The 22,772-nt window shown below is 36.1% G+C and overlaps 1 protein-coding gene across 1 annotated transcript in view; it reads right to left on the bottom strand.

Annotated features, from left to right (window-relative positions):
• COL24A1 (collagen type XXIV alpha 1 chain) overlaps positions 1-22,772 on the bottom strand; it is a 367,011-nt gene that overhangs the window by 317,292 nt on the left and 26,947 nt on the right. Inside the window, exon 4 of the mRNA XM_066264956.1 lies at positions 9,587-10,941. Within this exon, the coding sequence (XP_066121053.1) occupies positions 9,587-10,941 (1,355 nt within the window). The remainder of the gene's footprint in view (positions 1-9,586; positions 10,942-22,772) is intronic.

The following is a 22,772-nucleotide window of genomic DNA, read 5'->3' as shown; positions in this document are numbered from 1 at the left end:
TGAATATTGTTGCTTCACTTACCAATGTTGAAATGACTATTTTTGGTTGTATAGAAGAGATGAATGGTTATTTCATCATACTGACTTCTTCTGAAGAATTGTTTCCATAAACACTTGTTTAATATGACCTACTCGGTAGCTCAGTTTTATTAATGTTATGTTGGTAAATGTCATAGCTGGAAAGAGTTTATTTCTCTAATAATAATACATTCTTCAGTCATGGTAATGGCATGGTAGGAAGCAATACTGATAAATCTTTCCCAAAACTCAACAAGATCTTCAACCAGAAACAGAAAAACCTATCCTTGGAGCCTCCAGATGTTTCACAATACACCTGAAGGTATGGTCGATTGAAAAATTGGCTAAATATATAATCAAACCCCGAAGGAAATAGGGAGTAAGAAATGCTCCGCCTTCCTCGCTAACCTAAATAGGGCTGCTTTCACTGGGAACTGAGAGTATAGAAACTAAGGCGGGCAAAGGGGGTGAATAGATCTAGGCCACGGCACAAACGGCCAAACCAGGCTGTGGCACGGAGATCCAAGCCGAGGAAAAACTGTGCTTGTGGCAACCCAGGCAATACAGCTAACACTCGCACCAAACCTAGACAAAGACAGACAAGTGGGGCAGCCATTTTCCCTGATCTCCTGGTCGGCGCGCGCAGATAGTGGGCGAGAGATTCCTTCGAAAGCCCCGGGAGTGGGCGCCCATGTTATCCCACAGAGAGGCAGAGTCAGAGGCCTTTGTGTGAGCTGAAAGCAGAATCTCCGGGCACCCCAGCACCCTGAAAAAGCTGCGCATGGGGAGAGAGTGAGAGTCAATTCCAATGCTGGAACTTTTCCGTGCGGGCGGGGGTTTCACTCAAAGTGTGAGGCTGCCGGCCTGATATCCTGGTCTGCATGCAGGGAGAGTGGGCAAGATATTCCTCCGAGTACCTCAGGAGTAGGCACCCGTGTTATCCCACACAAGGGCAGAGTCAGAGGCCTCTGTGTGGGCCAAAAGCGGAATCTCCAGGCCGCCCTAGCACCCTGAAAAAGCCGCGCACGGGGAGGGAGTGAGAGCCAATTCCAACGCTGGAACTTTTCCATGCGGGCAGGGGTTTCACTCAGAATGTGATACTGCCGGCCTGATATCCTGGTCTGCGCACAGATAGTGAGGGAGAGTTTCCTCCAAGCGCCCCGGGAGTGGGCACCTGTCCATGTTACCGGACAAAGTGGCAGAGCCAGAGGTTTTTGAGTGGGCAAAGCCCCGCCTGATTATGCTAGCAGCTCTGACTGACTGAGCCTTACCCAGAGCCCTGCACTGAGTGGGAATAGAGTGGGGAGTTGCCAGCTCTTTGAGCCTCTTACTTTGAGCCACTTTGAGTGGGGAGGCAGCAGCAACCCCATAGATGGATTATCAGGCTACTAATTGAGGAAGGAAAGACCAGGATAAAGGCTCCAGGAACACGGGCTCTCTCACTGTCGGAGCCTATAAATGCTAATGAGCCTCGACTGCCAACAAGACTGAAGCACAATACAGGACATCGCCATAGAGGCTTATCAACTGCAAACCTCTACCTGAGCATGCCAAAGGGGCAGAACCCGGGGTACAGAGTCACCGACCAGGAAGAGGGAGAGAAAAGAAAAAGCAAGAAGATAACCTGTCAAAATCAAGAATAATACGCAGACTTTATAACCTATCCCATTTTATTATATTTGTTCGTTTGTTTCTCTTATCTTCATTCTTGATTTTTTTTTTCCTCCTCCAATTTGGTGTTTTAACTCTCTGCCAGTCTTACTCTCTCCTCTCCTTGAACTACACTACCAACAAGTGTTACATCTCCCATTATCTTTTCTTTCCTCTTCCTTTCTCTCTATGAGGGTTGCACTCCAAACCCTTAACTCTTTCTCTCTCTCCTTTCATTCTTTTTTCTTCTTTTAGTGGTTCCCTCTTTTTTGTCCTCTCACTCTTTCTTTTCTCCCTCTATATTAGTTTCTTCCTTTCTCCTTTACGTCTCCTCTCATTCAAACCTCAATAACGAAAAAATTATCTTATCTGGGACTCAAACTTATATGTTTGTGGCATTTTGGGGGGCTTTTACTTCACCTTTTTAACTCACTAGCAGTGCTCCCATCCCTGGCTCTCCATTTTATCTAGTTCTTGTTCCACTAAATACAATTGTAATTTTTTAATTTGTCCCCCCATTTTCCTGTTTCCCTCTTATTCCTCTCATCATAAAACTCTTAGCCAACCAACGCCTAAAAGCAAATCATTTTATTCTTGACCCAAATTTTTTCCTTATTTGCTTTTTGTGGGTCCATACCCCCCTTTTTCTCCCCTTTATTACTTCTCCCCAATTCAGGCCCTCCATTACAAGCATTGTTTCTTCTATTTAGTACAATATAATTTACAGTTCACCACAAGATTTTCTCAAGAAAGAGGGGAGAGGAGAGGAGAGGAAAAAAGGAGGGGGGGGGAATAATTTCCTTTTTTAAATTTAAATTTTATTTTATTTTTCTTTATTTCATTATTAATTTTTTTAAAAAAAAAACAACTCTTCGATTTTTAATTTTTTTTAACTTTTTATTCTTTATTAAATATCATTAATACTATCAACAAAACCATCCTCAGGTACCATTAAGGAAGAGAAAATCAAATATCATGGATACAAAAGAAAGAGAGGTAACACAGATAGATGAGGAAAAATCTACGGAGAAAAAATTTAATATATTGAAAAACTTGGGAGTTAAACGACAGAGAATTTAAAATAGAAATCCTAAAAATACTCAGAGATATATAAAACACAGAGAGGCAATTTAGGGAGCTGAGAAAACAACTCAATGAACTCAAAGAATATATTTCCAAGGAAATTGAAACTATAAAAACAAATAAAACAGTGATGAAAAACTCAATTCACGAGCTGAAAAACGAGGTAACAAGCTTAGCTAATAGAACAGGCCAGATAGAAGGTAGGTTTAGTGAAATAGAAGACAAGCAACTTGAGGCACAACAGAGAGAAGAAGAAAGAGACTCGAAAATTTAAAAAAAAATGAGATAGCCCTACAGGAATTGTCTGACTCCATCAAAAAGAATAACATAAGAATAATAGATATATCAGAGGGAGAAGAGAGAGAAAATGGAATGGAGAACATATTCAAACAAATAATACATGAGAACTTCCCAAGCCTGTGGAAAGAACTAAAGCCTCAAATTCAAGAAGCAAACAGAACACCAAGTTTTCTTAACCCCAACAAACCTACTCCAAGGCACATCATAATGAAAGTGGCACAGACCAAAGGCAAAGAAAAAATTCTCAAGGCATCCAGGGAAAAGAAGAATACAGCATATAAAGGAAGGCCCAATAGATTATCATCGGATTTCTCAACAGAAACTCTACAAGCTAGAAGAGAGTGGACCCAAATATTTAAAGTCCTGAAAGAGAGGAGCTCTCAGCCACAAATACTATACCCATCACAGCTATCCTTCAAATATGAAGGAGAAATAAAAACATTCACAGATACAGAAAAGATGAGGAAATTTATCATCAGAAAACACCCACTCCAGGAAATACTAAAGGCGGTTTTCCAACCAGATACAAAGAACAAAACAAAACAAAGCCACAAGTAAAATCTCCACCAAGAACACAATAAAACCAAATCTAAACTGTGACAACTACAAAAAGAAAGGGGGGGGGAGAGAATAAGATTAACAGTAGCAAAGGACGATGGAGTGCAAAAGTACTAACAAAATAGTGCACTACAATAAACAGGGTAGGAACCCTTTCCATTACTTAAAGGTAACCACCATAGAAAAAACCACCACTGAAGCACATGATTTAAAAAAGATAGCAACAGAAGAAAGACGTATGGAATACAACCAAATAAAAACAAAAGATAGAAAAACAAAAGAGAAGGATCAAACAAGACACAAAACTAACAGAAAGCAATCTATAAAATGGTAATAGAAAACTTACAAGTTTCAATATTTACACTAAATGTAAATGGATTAAACTCACCAATAAAAAGGCACAGAGTAGCAGAATGGATTAAAAAAGAAAATCCAACTGTATGCTGCCTACAAGAAACTCATCTAAGTAACAAGGATAAAAACAAATTCAAAGTGAAAGGCTGGAAAACAATACTCCAAGCAAATAACATCCAAAAAAAAAGCAGGCGTAGTAATACTCATATATGATAATGCTAACTACAAGACAGAAAAAGTACTCAGAGACAAAAATGGCCATTTCATAATGGCTAAGGGGACACTGAATCAAGAAGACATAACAATTCTTAATATATATGCACCAAACCAAGGAGCACCAAAATATATAAGATAGCTACTTATTGACCTTAAAGCAAAAACTGACAAAAGTACAATCATACTTGGAGACTTCAATACACCGCTGACAGCTCTAGATCGGTCATCCAAACGGAGAATCAACAAAGATATAGTGGCCTTAAACAAAACACTAGAGCACCTGAATATGATACACATCTACAGGACATTTCATCCCAAAGTGATTGAGTATACATTTTTCTCCAGTGTACATGGATCATTCTCAAGAATTGATCATATGTTGGGCCACAAAAACAACATCAGCAAATTCAGAAAAATCGAAGTTCTACCAAGCATATTTTCTGATCATAAAGCCTTGAAACTAGAATTCTACTGAAAAAAGGAGGAAAAAAATCCCACAAAAATGTGGAAACTAAACAACATACTTTTAAAAAATGAATGGGTCAAAGAAGAAATAAGTGCAGAGATCAAAAGATATATACTGACAAATGGAAATGACAATACGACATATCAGAATCTATGGGATGCAGCAAAAGCAGTGATAAGAGGGAAGTTCATATCACTTCAGGCATATATGAACAAACAAAAGAGAGCCCAAGTGAACCACTTAACTTCACACTTCAAGGAACTAGAAAAAGAAGAACAAAGACAACCCAAAAGCAGCCGAAGAAAGGATATAATAAAAATCAGAGCAGAAATAAATGAAATAGAGAACAGAAAAACTATAGAAAAAATTAATAGAACAAGGAGCTGCTTCTTTGAAAAGATCAACAAAATTGACAAACCCAAGACTCACCAAGGAAAAAAGAGAAAGAGCTCATATAAACAAAATCCAAAATGAAAGAGGAGAAGAGGAGAAATCACCACGGACACCGTAGATATACAAAGAATTATTGTAGAATACTATGAAAAACTTTATGCCACTAAATTCAACAACCTAGCCCTGGCCCATTGGCTCAGCAGTAGAGCGTCGGCCTGGTGTGCGGGGGACCTGGGTTAGATTCTCGGCCAGGGCACATAGGAGAAGCGCCCATTTGCTTCTCCACCCCCACCCCCTCCTTCCTCTCTGTCTCTCTCTTCCCCTTCCGCAGCCAAGGCTCCATTGGAGCAAAGATGGCCCGGGCGCTGGGGATGGCTCCTTGGCCTCTGCCCCAGGCGCTAGAGTGGCTCTGGTCGCGGCAGAGCGATGCCCCGGAGGGGCAGAGCATCGTCCCCTGGTGGGCAGAGCGTTGCCCCTGGTGGGCATGCCAGGTGGATCCCGGTCGGGCGCATGCGGGAGTCTGTCTGACTGTCTCTCCCCGTTTCCCGCTTCAGAAAAGATATAGAAGAAAAAAGAAAGAAAAAAAAAATCAACAACCTAGAAGAAATGGATAAATTCCTAGAACAATACAACCTTCCTAAACTGAGTCAAGAAGAAGCAGAAAGTCTAATCAGACCTATTAGTAGAGAGGAAATAGAAAAAAACATTAAAAACCTCCCCAAAAATAAAAGTCCAGGCCTAGATGGCTATATCAGCGAATTTTATCAAACATTCAAAGAAGACTTGGTTCCTATTCTACTCAAAGTCTTCCAAAAAATTGAGGAAGAAGCAATACTTCCAAACACATTTTATGAGGCCAACATAATCCTCATACCAAAACCAGGCAAGGATGGCACAAAAAAAGAAAACTACAGACCAATATTTCTAATGAATACAGATGCTAAAATAATAAACAAAATACTAGCAAATCAAATACAACAACATATTAAAAAAATAATAAATCATGATCAAGTGGGCTTCATCCCAGAATCTCAAGGATGGTTCAACATACATAAAACGGTTAACATAATACACCATATCAACAAAAACCACATGATCTTATCAATAGATGCAGAAAAGGCTTTTGATAAAATACAACACAATTTTATGTTTAAGACTCTCAACAAAATGGGTATAGAAGGAAAATATCTCAACATGATAAAGGCCATATATGATAAACCATCAGATAACATCATATTAAATGGCACTAAACTGAAGGCTTTCTCCCTTAAATCAGGAACAAGACAGGGTTGTCCACTCTCTCCACTCTTATTTAATGTGGTACTAGAGGTTCTAGCCAGAGCAATCAGACAAGACAAAGAAATAAAAGGCATCCATATCGGAAAAGAAGAAGTAAAGGTATCACTTTTTGCAGATGATATGATCCTATACATCGAAAACCCCAAAGAATCCACAAAAAGACTACTAGAAACAATAGCCAATACAGTAATGTCGCAGGATACAAAATTAACATACAGAAGTCAATAGCCTTTCTATATGCCAACAATGAAAACATTTGAGAATGAACTCAAAAGAATAATCCCCTTCACGATTGCAACAACAAAAAAAATAAAATACTTAGGAATAAACATAACAAAGAATGTAAAGGACTTATATAATGAAAACTATAAACCATTGTTAAGGGAAATCAAAAAAGATATAATGAGATGGAAGAATATTCCTTGTTCTTGGTTAGGAAGAATAAATATAATCAAGATGGCCATATCACCCAAAGCAATATACAAATTTAATGCAATTCCCATCAAAATTCCAATAACATTTTTTAAAGAAATGGAGCTAAAAATCATCAGATTTATATGGAACTATAAAAAACCCCGAATAGCCAAAGCAATCCTAAAGAAAAAGAATGAAGCTGGGGGCAATATAATACCTGACTTCAAACTATATTATAGGGTCACGACAATCAAAACAGCATGGTTTTGGCAGAAAAATAGACACTCAGACCAATGGAACAGAATAGAAAACCCAGAAATAAAACCACATATATATAGTCAAATAATTTTTGATAAAGGGGCCAACAACACACAATGGAGAAAAGAAAGCCTCTTCAATAAATGGTGCTGGGAAAACTGGAAAGCCACATGCAAAAGAATGAAACTAGACTACAGTTTGTCCCCCTGTACTAAAATTAACTCAAAATGGATCAAAGATCTAAACATAAGACCTGAAACAATAAAGTACATAGAAGAAAACATAGGTACTAAACTCATGGACCTGGGTTTTAAAGAGTATTTTATGAATTTGACTCCAAAGGCAATGGAAGTGAAGGCAAAAATTAATGAATGAGACTACATCAGACTAAGAAGTTTTTGCTCAACAAGAGAAACTGATAACAAAATAAACAGACAGCCAACTAAATGGGAAATGATATTTTCAAACAACAGCTCAGATAAGGGCCTAATATCCAAAATATACAAAGAACTCATAAAACTCAACAACAAACAAGCAAACAATCCAATAAAAAAATGGGAAGAGGACATGAACAGACACTTCTCCCAGGAAGAGATACAAATGGCTAACAGATATATGAAAAGATGCTCATCTTCATTAGTTATTAAAGAAATGCAAATCAAAACTGCAATGAGATACCACCTCACACCTATTAGATTAGCTATTATTAACAAGACAGGTAATAGCAAATGTTGGAGAGGCTGTGGAGAAAAAGGAACCCTCCTACACTGTTGGTGGGAATGTAAAGTAGTACAACCATTATGGAAGAAAGTATGGTGGTTCCTCAAAAAACTGAAAATAGAACTACCTAAGACCCAGCAATCCCTCTACTGGGTATATACCCCAAAAACTCAGAAACATTGATATGTAAAGACACATGCAGCCCCATGTTCATTGCAGCATTGTTCACAGTGGCCAGGACATGGAAACAACCAATAATCCTGTCAATAGATGACTGGATAAAGAAGATGTGGCACATATACACTATGGAATACTACTCAGCCATAAGAAATGATGACATCGGATCATTTACAGCAAAATGGTGGAATCTTGATAACATTATACGAAGTGTAATAAGTAAATCAGAAAAAAAAAGGAACTGCATTATTCCATACGTAGGTGGGACATAAAAGTGAGACTAAGAGACATTGATAAGAGTGTGGTGGTTAGGGGGGAAGAGGGGAGAGGGAGAGGGAGAGGGGGAGGGGCACAAAGAAAACTAGATAGAAGGTGACAGAGGACAATCTGACTTTGGGTGATGGGTATGCAACATAACTGAATGACAAGATAACCTGGACTTGCTATCTTTGAATATATGTATCCTGATTTATTGATGTCGCCCCATTAAAAAAATAAAATTATTAAAAAAAATAATAATACATTCTTCAGATTTTATTTTAACACCTTTAAACATTCATTCTAATAAGAGTTGCATAATACCTAATAAATCACTTCAAGTAACCACAAAGGAAACATAAACTTAGTAAGTGGCATCATCTTCTCCCATTCCATATGCTATGGTTTCTGGAACTAAACCAATGACTTAAATTTTATTATCATCAAAAAAATACCTTGAGGTATATTTTAGTTTTCTTACAATTAAAAAATTAATTTCTAAAGACATATAGGTTGATTATTTAAGGTACAAATATGAAAGGCAAAAACATAATATTTCTAATGATTTTGAAAGCTTTAAATGAGTTTTAAGTTATTTAAAATTTTTTCAGATGTTCATCTGTAATTGAAACTTCCAGAACAAAAGAATTTCAGAGCTCAAAAAATATCAGTCCATTATCTCATAGTTTTGTAGTCTATTACCACATTATTCAATAAGTGAGTTGGCTGGATTTTCTATTGAATGGACTGATGGACTGACAGATATTCTTTGTTTTAGGTAGATGGAGCTTTAATTAATCCATAAATATAAATTGACTATATTATTAAAGATTAAGTGAAATATGTTACTCTTCATGGCAATTAAAATATTTTATTTAGAATGATAATATAAGGGTTTACTTTTGCCCACTCAATGATTCACTATGAAATTATCTCTAGCTAAAATAAACTTTACACTCTATTTCAATTCATTTGATACTATTGTGCTGAAAGGCTATTAAATTGATACAGTTAATGTATTTTTCTTTGGTCTACAATAACTTTTATATCCTTCTCCTAACATGACTATGCTGTAAGCTTGTGGTTTTTTGCTTTTTTTTAAATAAAAAGTGCTGGTCTATATTTAGCAGTTGAATTCCTGGTTGAATTTCAACTGAACAAGAAAAACATATAGCTTACTCACCAATTTATCAGAGTTAAGTGACCTTTTCAGCCTGCCAATAAAAACCAAAAGTAAAAAGTACAGTATTTCAGCCAGGGCTGCATTCTGGTTGGATGTGTTACAACAACCATAACATCAATCACTGTAGCCAAGATACATTTCTGGGACAGATCTGATCTGTTCTGTATTGTTCTATCTAGAAAATTCTTTTTGAAACATATGGTAAGTTAGCACATTAAAACATTTAAAAAACAACTTACGGGAGGTCCAGTGTCCCCTTTTGGCCCTCTTAGATTCTCCATTTCGAGCACTGCATTAAGATCCTCATAATAATAATAATAATAGTCATAAAGCTCAGTTTCATAGCTATTTTCGATGGGGTAAGTAGCATCAGGATCAATTTCACCTTCCTTCCTTAGATCAAGGTGATTATCCACTGATGGCTCATCTGTCACTCTGTACAAGGTTGTATTTAAAATCTGTTGCAGTTCCATGAGTTCGTTAGTTTGTAGATTTGCTGTGATAGCCTTCTTGTGATTAGTGACTGTATCTTGTTTTATGTATGGAAGAATAGATGATATCTTCTTAAACTGTGACATACCAGTAACTCTGTCATTATGCTGTGTTATATTGCTTGACACATTTGAGAGAGAACTAAATTTCTCCTTGATATTTGTTCTTGCCTCACTGAGGAGATGATACGTCATCGACAGCCTTAAATTGGTCTGAGTATGTTCCTCAGTGATCATTTCTTTGTCTGGAATCCCATGGTTCACAAGATCCCCAGCAGAGATATTCCCTGAATGGAGAGAAGTTAACTGAGATCTTGATGTCTGGTGTTCTTGTTTATACGCTATTGAAGATTCATTGTTCATAATATTCAAAATGTTTTTGCCTTTAGTAAGCGTGTCCTCTGACAGTTCTTTTTTATCAAATTGTTTAGGTAAGGGAGAGATTTCTGGTATCTTAGCTGGTACAATAGTTGTATAAAAAAGGCTTGACCCAGGGTGACACTGCTGTTTCATATATCTGCAATAGTTTGTAGATGCTTCTGTTGAAGGAATAATATCCAACTGACATACTATTCCTTCAAAATGGACAGAATTATTATTCATACTTCCTAAGGTAAACACACTGTTAGAATCAAATGTCTGAACTTCTGAAAGAGTCTCTCTGCTATAATAGTTCTTTCCACACTCAACAAACATTGAGACAAATTGGCTTCTAATAGTGATGGCAAATGAGTGCCATTGCTCATCATGAACACTGTAGTTGAAAAATATAGACTGCTTTCCTCCTAGGTATACCACTAATTTTTTAGGTAGTAATTGAACACCTAATTGCAGTCTATTTTTATTTCTAATGCTGAAGAGGAATGCATTATTTACTCTATGTGACTGTAACGCAATTAATATTGTAAATGGCTGTTTTAAGTTGACTGGCAAAATTTTCCTAAGAGGTGACTCAATATAAGCATCATTTGTTAAAATGACACCTGATTCTGTTAAATGGACCCCCTGAGGTAATGGTATAGATGATGCTGGGACAGCAGTCACTGATGATGAGTGTCTTACATCTTTGCCTCCAAGGCCTAGTTGATGAAGAATATCTATGCCTGGAAATTAAAAAGAGAGAGAGAAAGAGAAAGAAAGAAAGAATCTTACTCTTATGCATTCATGTGTTCATATAAATGTTTGAGTATGAGAAAATCTTCCTTGTCTATATCAATAGTAATCCCTAAAATAAGCATCATCTATCAATAACTAATTTCCAGGTAATTGGAGATACAGAGAGGGGGAGTAAAATGTTATACTCCATAATTTGACAAATACATAGACACACATGCGCACACCCACAACCCAATATCCCTAAACCTGAATTTCATTAATAAATAAATGTGCTGTTATTTTCCCAATCAACTAGGAACCTTATTTGTTACACCAAAAAATACACATGCATACAAAGATTCCCAGATGTCATTTGTTTCTTTAATTTAGAACTTAAAATTTGATGACGTCTATGTTAAAGAGAAACTGGGAATTAACAAAAAGGAATTTGGAATTTGGAAACCATTTTATAAAATAAATTCACACAATTTGTTAAACTATAATTTTTCAGGCTGTTTTCTCTTTTAATCTCTGTGGATTTCAAAGTCACTTAAGAATTCTTCCTATGCCTAATACCTTATGTGCTTGTTACACACAAAACATTCGGTCCCCTTCGTATCTCCTAGACCAGTGAACTTAAATTCCTATAGCTTGTGATCACCAGACTTTTCTTTCCCTTACAGGTTTCTCTCTCTTTCATTTTTGCTCAGTCTTCTACAGTAATTTTTATACAATCTGTAGATTCGTTTTCAATATTTATTATATAATATAGATTTTCTTCTAATATGGATTTTATATAATTATGGATTTTCCTGGGGGCTTTTTATTGTAACATTTCTAATTGTATATTGCTTACCTGCCATACCCAATTATAAACTCTGGTAAGACAGTTTCTATGTCTGATTCATTACTGGATATCTATTATACCCACCTTGCAAACAGTTCTATAATTTTTTAATTTGCCCCACTGGAATCCAATCATATATAATATTTGTCTCTAGAACCTTATAAAATTAAATATCATTTGTAAAGAAGGATAAATTGTTTGTAAAGATATAGCACAGCTTTCTCAGCCATATGATCTTTATTATTCTTTGGGTTATAAATCTCCCATCTGTATCTTTGTACATATATCATAATTTACAGCAGAAAATTTCAAAGAATTATTAACTCATAACTGTGATAAGTAAGAAGAAATAAAAGTTTTTAAAGATTAGCCAAGAACACTGTATATCATTGTAGTTTTCCTTTCACAGGAAATTAGGAGCTATTTGATAATTTATGTTTATTACAAATAGCAAACATAATGGCAAATGTCACACCTAAGTCTGATAACTACATACAACAATGAAATATTTACTATCACTTTAGCATAAACAGCAATACAATTTAAGTGCTTTCTTACTAGAGTGCTTCACAAAACATACAAGAGTTTTAAGGTTAGAACAACTATAATTTATTGATAAAATAGTTGTAATTTAATAATAGCTATAAATGTTATAAATGTTTGTATTTAAGATATAAAAAAATCAATATCTAAGATACTGTATGACAGTGTCTCTCAAAGTTTTCCACCAAAATATTCCCAAGAGCAGTTTAGAATTACTTGCTTTCTAGAAATTAGGGGGAATATTTAAAGAGGCCTCATAAAAACACACATTCACAAAAAAAAATAACTTTGACTTTTTGTGTTTTTTTTCTTGTTTTTTTCTGAAGTGAGAAGCAGGGTGGGGAGGGGAGGCAGACAGACAGACTCCCGCATGCGCCTGACTGGGATCCACCCGGCATGCCCATTAGGGGGTGATGCTCGGCCCCTTTGGGGCATTGCTCCCCTGCAATCCAAGCCATTCTCAGTGCCCGGGCCAACTTTGTTCCAATGGAGCCTTGGCTGCGGGCGGGAAGAAAGAGATAGAGATAGAGAGAGAGAGAGAGAGAGAAAGAAGAGGAGGTGAAGGGTGAAGCAGATGGGTGCTTCTCCTGTGTGCCCTGGCCGGGAATCAACATCGGGACTTCCACAGGCTGGGCAAATGCTCTACCGCTGAGCCAAACAGCCAAGGCAACTTCTTGTGTTTTTATCATTGTAATTTATGTAAAACTAATTTTATTCATAATATGGCCATATTTATTTTAATATAAAACATAAATTACCAGATAAATCAGTTAACTACTCCCATGTCCAATCCTCAATGAAAATTTACACTTCTGAAACACATATCGTACTTAGTCTGTGACTTTGCCCAATGTTACCTGCCTCTCAGGGTATATATCTCTCAGTGTGAAAACTAAACTATGGAAGAAACATTGCTACTGTGCATATCCAATGTTTAGAGTATATATAATCATAAAATATGTACAAGTTACACTCTATGATGCCAGATAGGCTATTGTTATACTAAGGAGGAGTCACTCTTATGTGGTATGATATCAAGAGCTCTCCTTACCCAAAGAAAACCTCTTCTTACATTTAATTATTATTATTATATATTTATCACCTAAAATTTCTCAATGTATTAACAGGAAATATATTTGGAAGAGTATTATTTGAAAACTTTAGAATAGGGGTCAGGAAACTTTTTGGCTGAGAGAGCCATGAACGCCACATATTTTAAAATGTAATTCCATGAGAGCCATAAAACGACCCGTGTACATTATGCATTATCCAATAAAAATTTGGTGCTGTCCCAGAGGACAGCTGTGATTGGCTCCAGCCACCTGCAACCATGAACAGAAGCAGTAGGAAATGAATGGATTGAAATACATGAGAATATTCTATATTTTTAACATTATTATTATTTTTATTAAATATTTGTCTGTGAGCCAGATGCAGCCATTAAAAGAGGCACATCTGGCTTGCAAGCCATAGGTTCCCGACCCCTTCTTTAGAACATATATATATGAGATATCTATATATATATATAGATATAGATATTTACTATTCAATTTACTCTTAAGTAAATTTCCTGAACAATCTTTGCATTTCTAAAATAAAATCTATTTGATAGTTATATACAGTGTGTCTATAAAGTCATGGTGCACTTTTGACCGGTCACAGGAAAGCAACAAGAGATGATAGAAATGTGAAATCTGCACCAAATAAAAGGAAAACTCTCCCAGTTTCATACCTATTCAGTGCAGTTCGATGTGGGCTCATGCACAGATTTATTAGGGCTCCTTAGGCAGCTATCCCGTATAGCCTCTACAGACTCGTCACTGACTGATGGCCTACCAGAACGAGGTTTCTCCATCAAACTGCTGGTTTCCTTCAACTGCTTATCCCACCCAGTAATGTTATTCCTATGTGGTGGCGCTTCGTTAAAAACGCGCTGATATTCATGTTGCACTTTGGTCACGGATTCGAATTTAGCGAGCCACAGAACACACTGAACTTTCCTCTGTACTGTCCACATCTCGACTGGCATGGCCGTGGGCTGCTCCGCTGTATATATGGTGTTATGTCATCATCTGCGCATGCACACATGCTGCCACATCATCTTACAGAAACTGGGAGGGTTTTCCTTGTATTTGGTGCACATTTCACATTTCTATTGTCTTTTGTTGCTTTCCTGTGACTGGTCAAAAGTGCACCATGACTTTACGGACACACTGTATTATATATTGATATCCACATTGGATTTCTTTTTTTAATATTGCCAAGCATTTTATTGAGCATGTTGGGGATTTGTGTGATAGTCAAAGATATGGTGAGTTTTAAAATAGATTGGGGAATATTTCATACATGCAGAAAAACAGTGATATAATTTCAATATGTAGCATCTAGATTAAATGTTAATATTTTGCTATATTTCTTGCCATTTTCTTCTTTTTTAATATTTCATTTACTTATTTATTTTTCATTAAATTTATTGGGGTGACATTTGTTAATAAGATTATATAGGTTTCAAGTGTCTTTAAGAATCTATGATTCTTTAAGGGCGTATCCTAAAAGCTGGTAGTTCCCCTGATCTCTATTGGGCTTTTTCTGCCTCTAGGTATCTTAAAAACCATGCTCAGAAGATCTTGCTGAGGGGTTTGAGGATCCCCATCTGCCTATATAAATCTTTTCCATATATCTGGAGCTATTTGGAAAAAGACAAAACAGTGTTATTAGCTGGATCAAATAAAGAAAGTAGTAGTTTGCAGGCGAGAAAGATTTGGCGTCTCCTGTTCATCAGCTTTCAAAAGAAATTTAAATTTTTTTTTAAGTAAAAAGCATGATATGGTAGACCCGTAGGAGTTCCAGGATATGACTACCCCCTTTTAAATTTTTTTAAATTGACCTTAAAATATTTGCTGCGTACACTTTAATATTACCTTAACTTTAAAGATTGTAAGAATGACAAAAATACAGTAAATGCTTTTGCTCCATATGCAGGAGCATTTTCAGTTTAACCAGTTTAGGAAATCCAATAATAGAACAATGCATACAGACAATGAGTTATAACATGCTTAGCAGCCTCTCCTGTTCTGACAGAGGTTACTATAAATCCAGAATATGTATCCATTGTAACGTGGACATAGGACTGTGCCAAATGAAGGTATATGAGTAACATCCATTTGCCAAAGTTGTCCTGGTAGGGGTCCTTGAGGGTTAACTCCAAAGAAGGGGCAGACTGTAGTATAGGACCCCTTGGACAGGATTTCCCAATCTGCTGTGCTGCTTCCTGAGAAAGTTGAAACTGTTTACACAGGGCTGCAGTGTTCTGGTGATGAATAGTATGAGACTGAATTGCTTGATCTGTCATGGTTGCTCCAAATAATTTTCTTTTGGGTAGCTTGATCAACAAGGGCATTCCTAGGCCCTGGCCGGTTGGCTCAGTGGTAGAGCATCGGGAGGGTTCAGTCTCTTCCAGCCCTGCTCCAGCCACCTATGACCTAACCTTGCCCAGAATGCTGGGGTTTGCCACTGAAGGCTGAAGGTGCCCAGGGCCGTCGGCTCCATCTACAACACTGTGGACGAGCCTAGGGTATTTCTTCCAAGAAGCAAGTAAACTGATCTCATTTGCACAAGGGCCACTTAACTATGTCTTGCCTGAATAGTCAGGTTTTTTATTCTTCCCTCAAAGATCTCTGTTGTGGGTGTTGATAGTTCTATTTTCTGCTGCTTTGTTTAATATATAGTGTTTCCTTTATTCCTCCTACCTCAATGCCCTACTCATATTTCAGGCTGGGACCTACTCCTAATTTAGAGTTCTCTTTCCCCCTTTTGCCAACTTCTATTATGAATCTACCTTTGCCACCTAGCTTAGTGTATCCCAAGGTTCTCTTTACCAAGCCACAGCCACAGAGCTCCAGGGAAAAGCAACCTGGTCTCATCTCTCCAGGCAGAGGAGAACAGAAGCTCCATATCCACACAAGCTGCAGATGGCTTTTCCAGTCTACTTGAATCATTACCAGCTAGAAGCAGTGGTCATTGGGACTTGGACATGAGCTGCAAAGTATAGAATTGTGACAACAATTCCAGTGTCATGCGGACTTTTCCTGGATGTGGACTTTTCCTGGACTCCTGCTCCTTGTGAAGCTCCTAACAGACTGAACTGGGGTTGGGTTGCATTTTTCATGGATTTGGCATGGTGTTGGGGCCAACTTGGACTTGGTGAACATGTTAAGGACACTACTCTTTTATGGATTCTTGCTGTATTGGCCAAGAGTTTGCTTAAAGGCTTTAATCAGTGTAAAAAAAAATAGAAGATGAGATAAAGAAGATGGGGCACATAAACACTATGGTATACTACTCAGCCATAAGAAATGATGACATCGGATCACTTACAACAAAATAGTGGGACCTTGATAACATTATACGGAGTGAAATAAGTAAATCAGAAAAAAACAAGAACTGCAGGATTCCACACATTGGTGGGACATAAAAACGAGACTAAGAGACATGGACAAGAGTGTGGTGGTTATGGGGGGTTGGCGGAGGAAAGGAGGGAGAGGGGGAGGGGAGGGGTACAAAGAAAACTGGATAGAGGGTGACGGAGGACAATCTCTCTTTGGGTGATGGGTATGCAACAGAATTGAATGACAAGATAATCTGGACATGTTTTCTTTGAATATATGTACCCTGATTTATTGATGTCACCCCATTAAAATAAAAATTTATTTATTAAAAAAATAATCTATGATTCCTAAAGTAAAACTTATGTAGAATCATCACATCAATATTTATGAACTAAGACTGGTCTGTGGTTTTACTATTATTGTGCTATCTTTATCAGACTATAACAGGAGTCCCCAAACTACGGCCCACAGGCCGCATGCAGCCCCCTGAGGCCATTTATTCGTCCGCGCTGCACTTCCGGAAGAGGCACCTCTTTCATTGGTGGTCAGTGAGAGGAGCATAGTTCCCATTGAAATACTGGTCAGTTTGTTAATTTAAATTTACTTGTTCTTTATTTTAAATATTATATTTGTTCTCATTTTGTTTTTTTACTTTAAAATAAGATATTGCAGTGTGCATAGGGATTTGTTCATAGTTTTTTTTATAGTCCGGCCCTCCAATGGTCTGAGGGACAGTGAACTGGTCCCCTGTGTAAAAAGTTTGGGGAGCCCTGAACTATAATATTAAAGTTTCATTGTTTTCTGTGTTATAAAATTTTAAATGCTTTTAGAATTATCTCCCCCGCCCCCACACAAAAGTTAGATAAAACTCAGATGTAAATCAAACTTGTCATGTTGGTTTTTTAATTGATAGCTCTTTACTTTTCTAAACTCTTTAATGTTAATTGATTTATTCTAATTTTCAACAGCATCTTGAATTAATTTTAGAAACTTATATTTTTCTATGAAGTAATAACATTTTTCCAGGTGTTCAAATGTATTACCTAGACATCTTCATGCAATATTCCCTACAATGCCTTTTATTTTCCCATTTCTGTGGTTCTCTGTTTAATTTTCTGATATTATTTTGCTCTCTTTTTTCTTAAGTCAGTATCATTATTAATCATTTTAAAAATATGGCATTTATATTTTTTATCCTTTCTGCTATTTTTATCTATTTTCTATGTTATTAATGTAAGCATTTATATTAATTATCTTATTTTCTTTTAGCTTAGTTCTTTTTCTAATTTCTGAAGATAAGTACTTAATTTTTTTATAAACTTTTATGAATTTTAATGGGGTGACATCAATAAATCAGGGTACAAATGTTCAAAGAAAACATCTCCAGGTTATCTTGTCATTCAATTATGTTGCATACCCATCACCCAAAGTCAGATTGTCCTCCGTCACCTTCTATCTGGTTTTCTTTGTGCCCCTCTCCCTCTCTTTTCCCCTCTCCCTCCATTTCCTTCCCCCAACCATCACACTCTCGTCCATGTCTCTTAGTCTCATTTTTATGTCCCACCTATGTATGGAATCATGCAGTTCTTAGTTTTTTCTGATATACTTATTTCATTTCATATAATGTTATCAAGATCCAAACATTTTGTTGTAAATGATCCCATGTCATCATTTCTTATGGCTGAGTAGTATTCCATAGTGTATATGTGCCACATCTTCTTTATCTAGTCATCTATTAAAGGGCTCTTTGGTTGTTTCCATGTCTTGGCCACTGTGAACAATGCTGCAATGAACATGGGGCTGCATGTGTCTTTACGTATCAATGTCTCTGAGTATTGGGGGTATATACCCAGTACAGGGATTGCTGGGTCATAAGGTAGTACCACTTTCAGTTTTTTGAGGAACAACCAACCATACTTTCTTCCATAATGGTTGTATTACTTTACATTCCCACCAACAGTGAATGAGGGTTCCTTTTTCTCCACAGCCTCTCCAACACTTGTTATTACCTGTCTTGTTGATAATAGCTAATCTAACAGGTGTGAGGTGGTATCACATTATATTTTGATTTACATTTCTCTAATAACTAATGAAGATGAGTATCTTTTCATATATCTGTTAGCCATTTGTATTTCTTCTTGGGAGAGGTGTTCATGTCCTCGTCCCATTTTTTATTGGATTGTTTGTTTGTTTGTTGTTGAGTTTTATGAGTTCTTTGTATATTTTGGATATTAGGCCCTTATCTGAGCTGTTGTTTGAAAATATCATTTCCCATTTAGTTGGCTGTCTGTTTATTTTGTTATCAGTTTCTCTTGCTGAGCAAAAACTTCTTAGTCTGATGTAGTCCCATTCATTTATCTTTGCCTTCACTTCCATTGCCTTTGGAGTCAAATTCATAAAATGCTCTTTAAAACCGTAAGTTTAGTACCTATGTTTTCTTCTATGTACTTTATTGTTTCAGGTCTTATATTTAGGTCTTTGATCCATTTTGGATTAATTTTAGTACAAGGGGAAAAACTGTAGTCGAGTTTCATTCTTTTGAATGTGGCTTTCCAGTTTCCCCAGCACCATTTGTTGAAGAGGCTTTCTTTTCTCCATTGCGTGTTGTTGGCCCCTTTATCAAAAATTATTTGACGATATATATGTGGTTTTATTTCTAGACTTTCTATTCTGTTCCATTGGTCTGAGTGTCTATTTTTCTGCCAATACTATGCTGTTTTGATTGTTGTGGCTCTATAATATAATTTGAAGTCATGTATTGTAATGCCCCCCAACTTCATTCTTTTTCCTTAGAATTGCTTTGGCTATTCGGAGGTTTTTATCCTTTCATATAAATATGATGATTTTTTGTTCCATTTCTTTAAAAAATGTCATTGGAATTTTGATGGGAATTGCATTAAATTTATATATTGCTTTGGGTAATATGGTCATTTTGATTATATTTATTCTTCCTATCTGAGAAAAAGAAATATTTTACCATTTCATTGTATTTTTTTCAATTTCCCTAACAATGCTTTGTAGTTTTCATTATATAGGTCCTTTACATTTTTTGCTATGTTTATTCCTAGATATTTTATTTTTATTGTTGCAATCATGAAGGGGATTATTTTTTTTGAGTTTGTTTTCTAATGTTTCATTGTTGGCATATAGAAAGGCTATGGACTTTTGTATATTAATTTTGTATCCTGCAACCTTACTCTATTGGTTTATTGTTTCTAGTAATAAACTAGAGTCTTTAGGGTTTTCGATGTATAGGATCATATCATCTGAAAAAAGTGAAACCTTTACTTCTTCTTTTCTGATATGGATGCCTTTTATTTCTTTATCTTGTCTGATTGCTCTGGCTAGAACTTCCAGCACCACGTTAAATAAGAGTGGAGAGAGTGGACAACCCTGTCTTGTTCCTGATTTAAGGGGGAAAATCCTCAGTTTTATGCCATTTAATATGATGTTAGCTGATGGTTTATCATATATGGCCTTTATCATGTTGAGATATTTTCCTTCTATACCCATTTTGTTGAGTGTCTTAAATATAAAGTTCTGTTGTATTTTATCGAATGCCTTTTCTGCATCTATTGATAAGAGCATGTGATTTTTGTTTTTTGTTTTGTTGATATGGTGTATTACGTTAACCGTTTTAGTATGTTGAACCATCCTTGAGATTCTGGGATGAAGCCCACTTGATCATGATGTATTATTTTTTTAATATGTTGTTGTATTTGATTTGCTAGTATTTTGTTTATTATTTTAGCATCTGTATTCATTAGAGATATTGGTCTGTAGTTTTCTTTTTCTGTGCCATCCTTGCCAGGTTTTGGTATGAGGATTATGTTGGCCTCATAAAATGTGTTTGGAAGTATTGCTTCTTCTTCAATTTTTTGGAAGACTTTGAGTAGAATAGGAACCAAGTCTTTTTTGAATGTTTGATAGAATTCACTAGTATAACTGTCTGGGCCTGAACTTTTATTTTGGGGAAAGTAGGTTTTTAATAGTTTTTTCTATTTCCTCCCTTCTAATTGGTCTGTTTAGGCATTCTGCTTCTTTATGACTCAGTCTGGGAAGTTATATTGTTCTAGGAATTTATTCATTTTTCCTAGATTGTTGAATTTGTTGGCATATAGTTTTTCATAGTATTGTACAATAATTCTTTGTATATCTATGATATCTGTGGTGATTTCTCCTCATTCATTTTGGATTTTGTTTATGAGTCCTTTCTCTTTTTTTCCTTGGTGAGTCTTGCCAAGAGTTTGTCAATTTTGTTGATCTTTTCAAAGAACCAGCTCCTTGTTTTATTAATTTTTTCTATAGTTTTTCTGTTCTTTATTTCATTTATTTCTGCTCTGATTTTTATTATTTCCTTTCTTTGGCTTGTTTTGGGTTATTTTGTTCTTTTTCTAGTTCCTTAAGGTGTGAAGTTAAGTGGTTTACTTGGGCTCTCTCTTGTTTGTTCACATAGGCCTGAAGTGATACGAATGTCCTTCTTATTACTGCTTTTGCTGCATCCCAGAGATTCTGATATGTCGTATTGTCATTTTCATTGGTCTGTATATATCTTTTGATCTATGCACTTATTTCTTCTTTGACCCATTCATTTTTTAAAAGTATGTTGTTTAGTTTCCAAATTTTTGTGGGGTTCTTTCTCTCTTTTTTGCAGTTGAATTCTAGTTTCAAGGCTTTGTGATCAGAAAATATGCTTGGTACAATTTCAATTTTTCTGAATTTGCTGATGTTATTTTTGTGGCCCAGCATATGGTCAATTCTTGAGAATGTTCCATGTACACTAGAGAAAATATATATACTCTGTCACTCTGGGATGAAATGTCCTGTAGATGTCTATCATATCAAATTGCTCTAGTGTTTTGTTTAAGGCCAATATATCTTTATTGATTTTCTGTTTGGATGAACTATCTAGAGCCATTAGCAGCGTATTGAGGTCTCCAAGTATGATTGTATTTTTGTCAGTTTTTGTCTTTAGGTCAATCAGTAGCTGTCTTATATATTTTGGTGCTCCTTGGTTTGGTGCATATATATTAAGAAGTGTTATGTCTTCTTTATTCAGTGTCCCCTTAATCATTATGAAATGACCATTTTTGTCTCTGAATACTTTTGCTGTCTTGTAGTCAGCATTATTAGATATGAGTATTGCTACACCTGCTTTTTTTTTGGATGTTATTTGCTTGGAGTATTGTTTTCTATCCTTTCACTTTGAATTTGTTTTTATCCTTGTTGCTTAGATGTGTTTCTTGTTGGCAGCATACAGTTGGATTTTCTTTTTTAATCTATTCTGCTACTCTGTGTCTTTTTATTGGTGAGTTTAATCCATTTCATTTAGTGTAATTATTGACACTTGTGGGTTCCGTATTGCCATTTTATATCTTGCTTTTTGTTAGTTTTGTATCTTGTTTGATTCTTTTGTTTTTCTATCCTTTGTTTTTGTTTGGTTGTAATTCATACTTCTTTCCTCTGTTGTTACCTTTTTCAAGTCATGTGATTCTGTAGTGTTTTTTTAGGGGTGGTTACCATTAAATAATGAAAAGGGTACCTACCATGTTCATTGTAGTACACTATCTTATGAGTGCTTCTGCACCCCATTGTCCTTTGCTACTGTTAATCTCCATCCTCTCCTCCTTTTTTTTGTTTTTGTTGTCACAGTTTAAATTTGGTTTTATTGTGTTCTTGGTGGAGCTTTTACTTGTGGTTTTGTTTTGTTTTGTTCTTTGTATCTGGTTGGAAAACCCCCTTTATTATTTCTTGGCGTGAGGGTTTTCTGATGATAAATTCCCTCATCTTTTCTGTATCTGTGAATGTTTTTATTTCTCCTTCGTATTTGAAGGATAGCTTTGATGGGTATAGTATTCTTGGTTGAAAGTTCCTCTCTTTCAGAACTTTAAATATTGGAATCCACTCTCTTCTAGCTTGTAGAGTTTCTGCTGAGAAATCCGATGATAATCTAATAGGCCTTCCTTTATATGCTGTATTCTTCTTTTCCCTGGCTGCCTTGACAATTTTTTTGTTGTTGCTGGTTTGTGCCAATTTCATTATGATGTGCCTTGGAGTAGGT

This window comes from Saccopteryx bilineata, chromosome 3 (genome assembly GCF_036850765.1).
Source record: "Saccopteryx bilineata isolate mSacBil1 chromosome 3, mSacBil1_pri_phased_curated, whole genome shotgun sequence".
NCBI classification, from domain to species: Eukaryota; Metazoa; Chordata; class Mammalia; order Chiroptera; family Emballonuridae; genus Saccopteryx; species Saccopteryx bilineata.
This window is presented reverse-complemented; position numbering and strand designations above follow the sequence as displayed.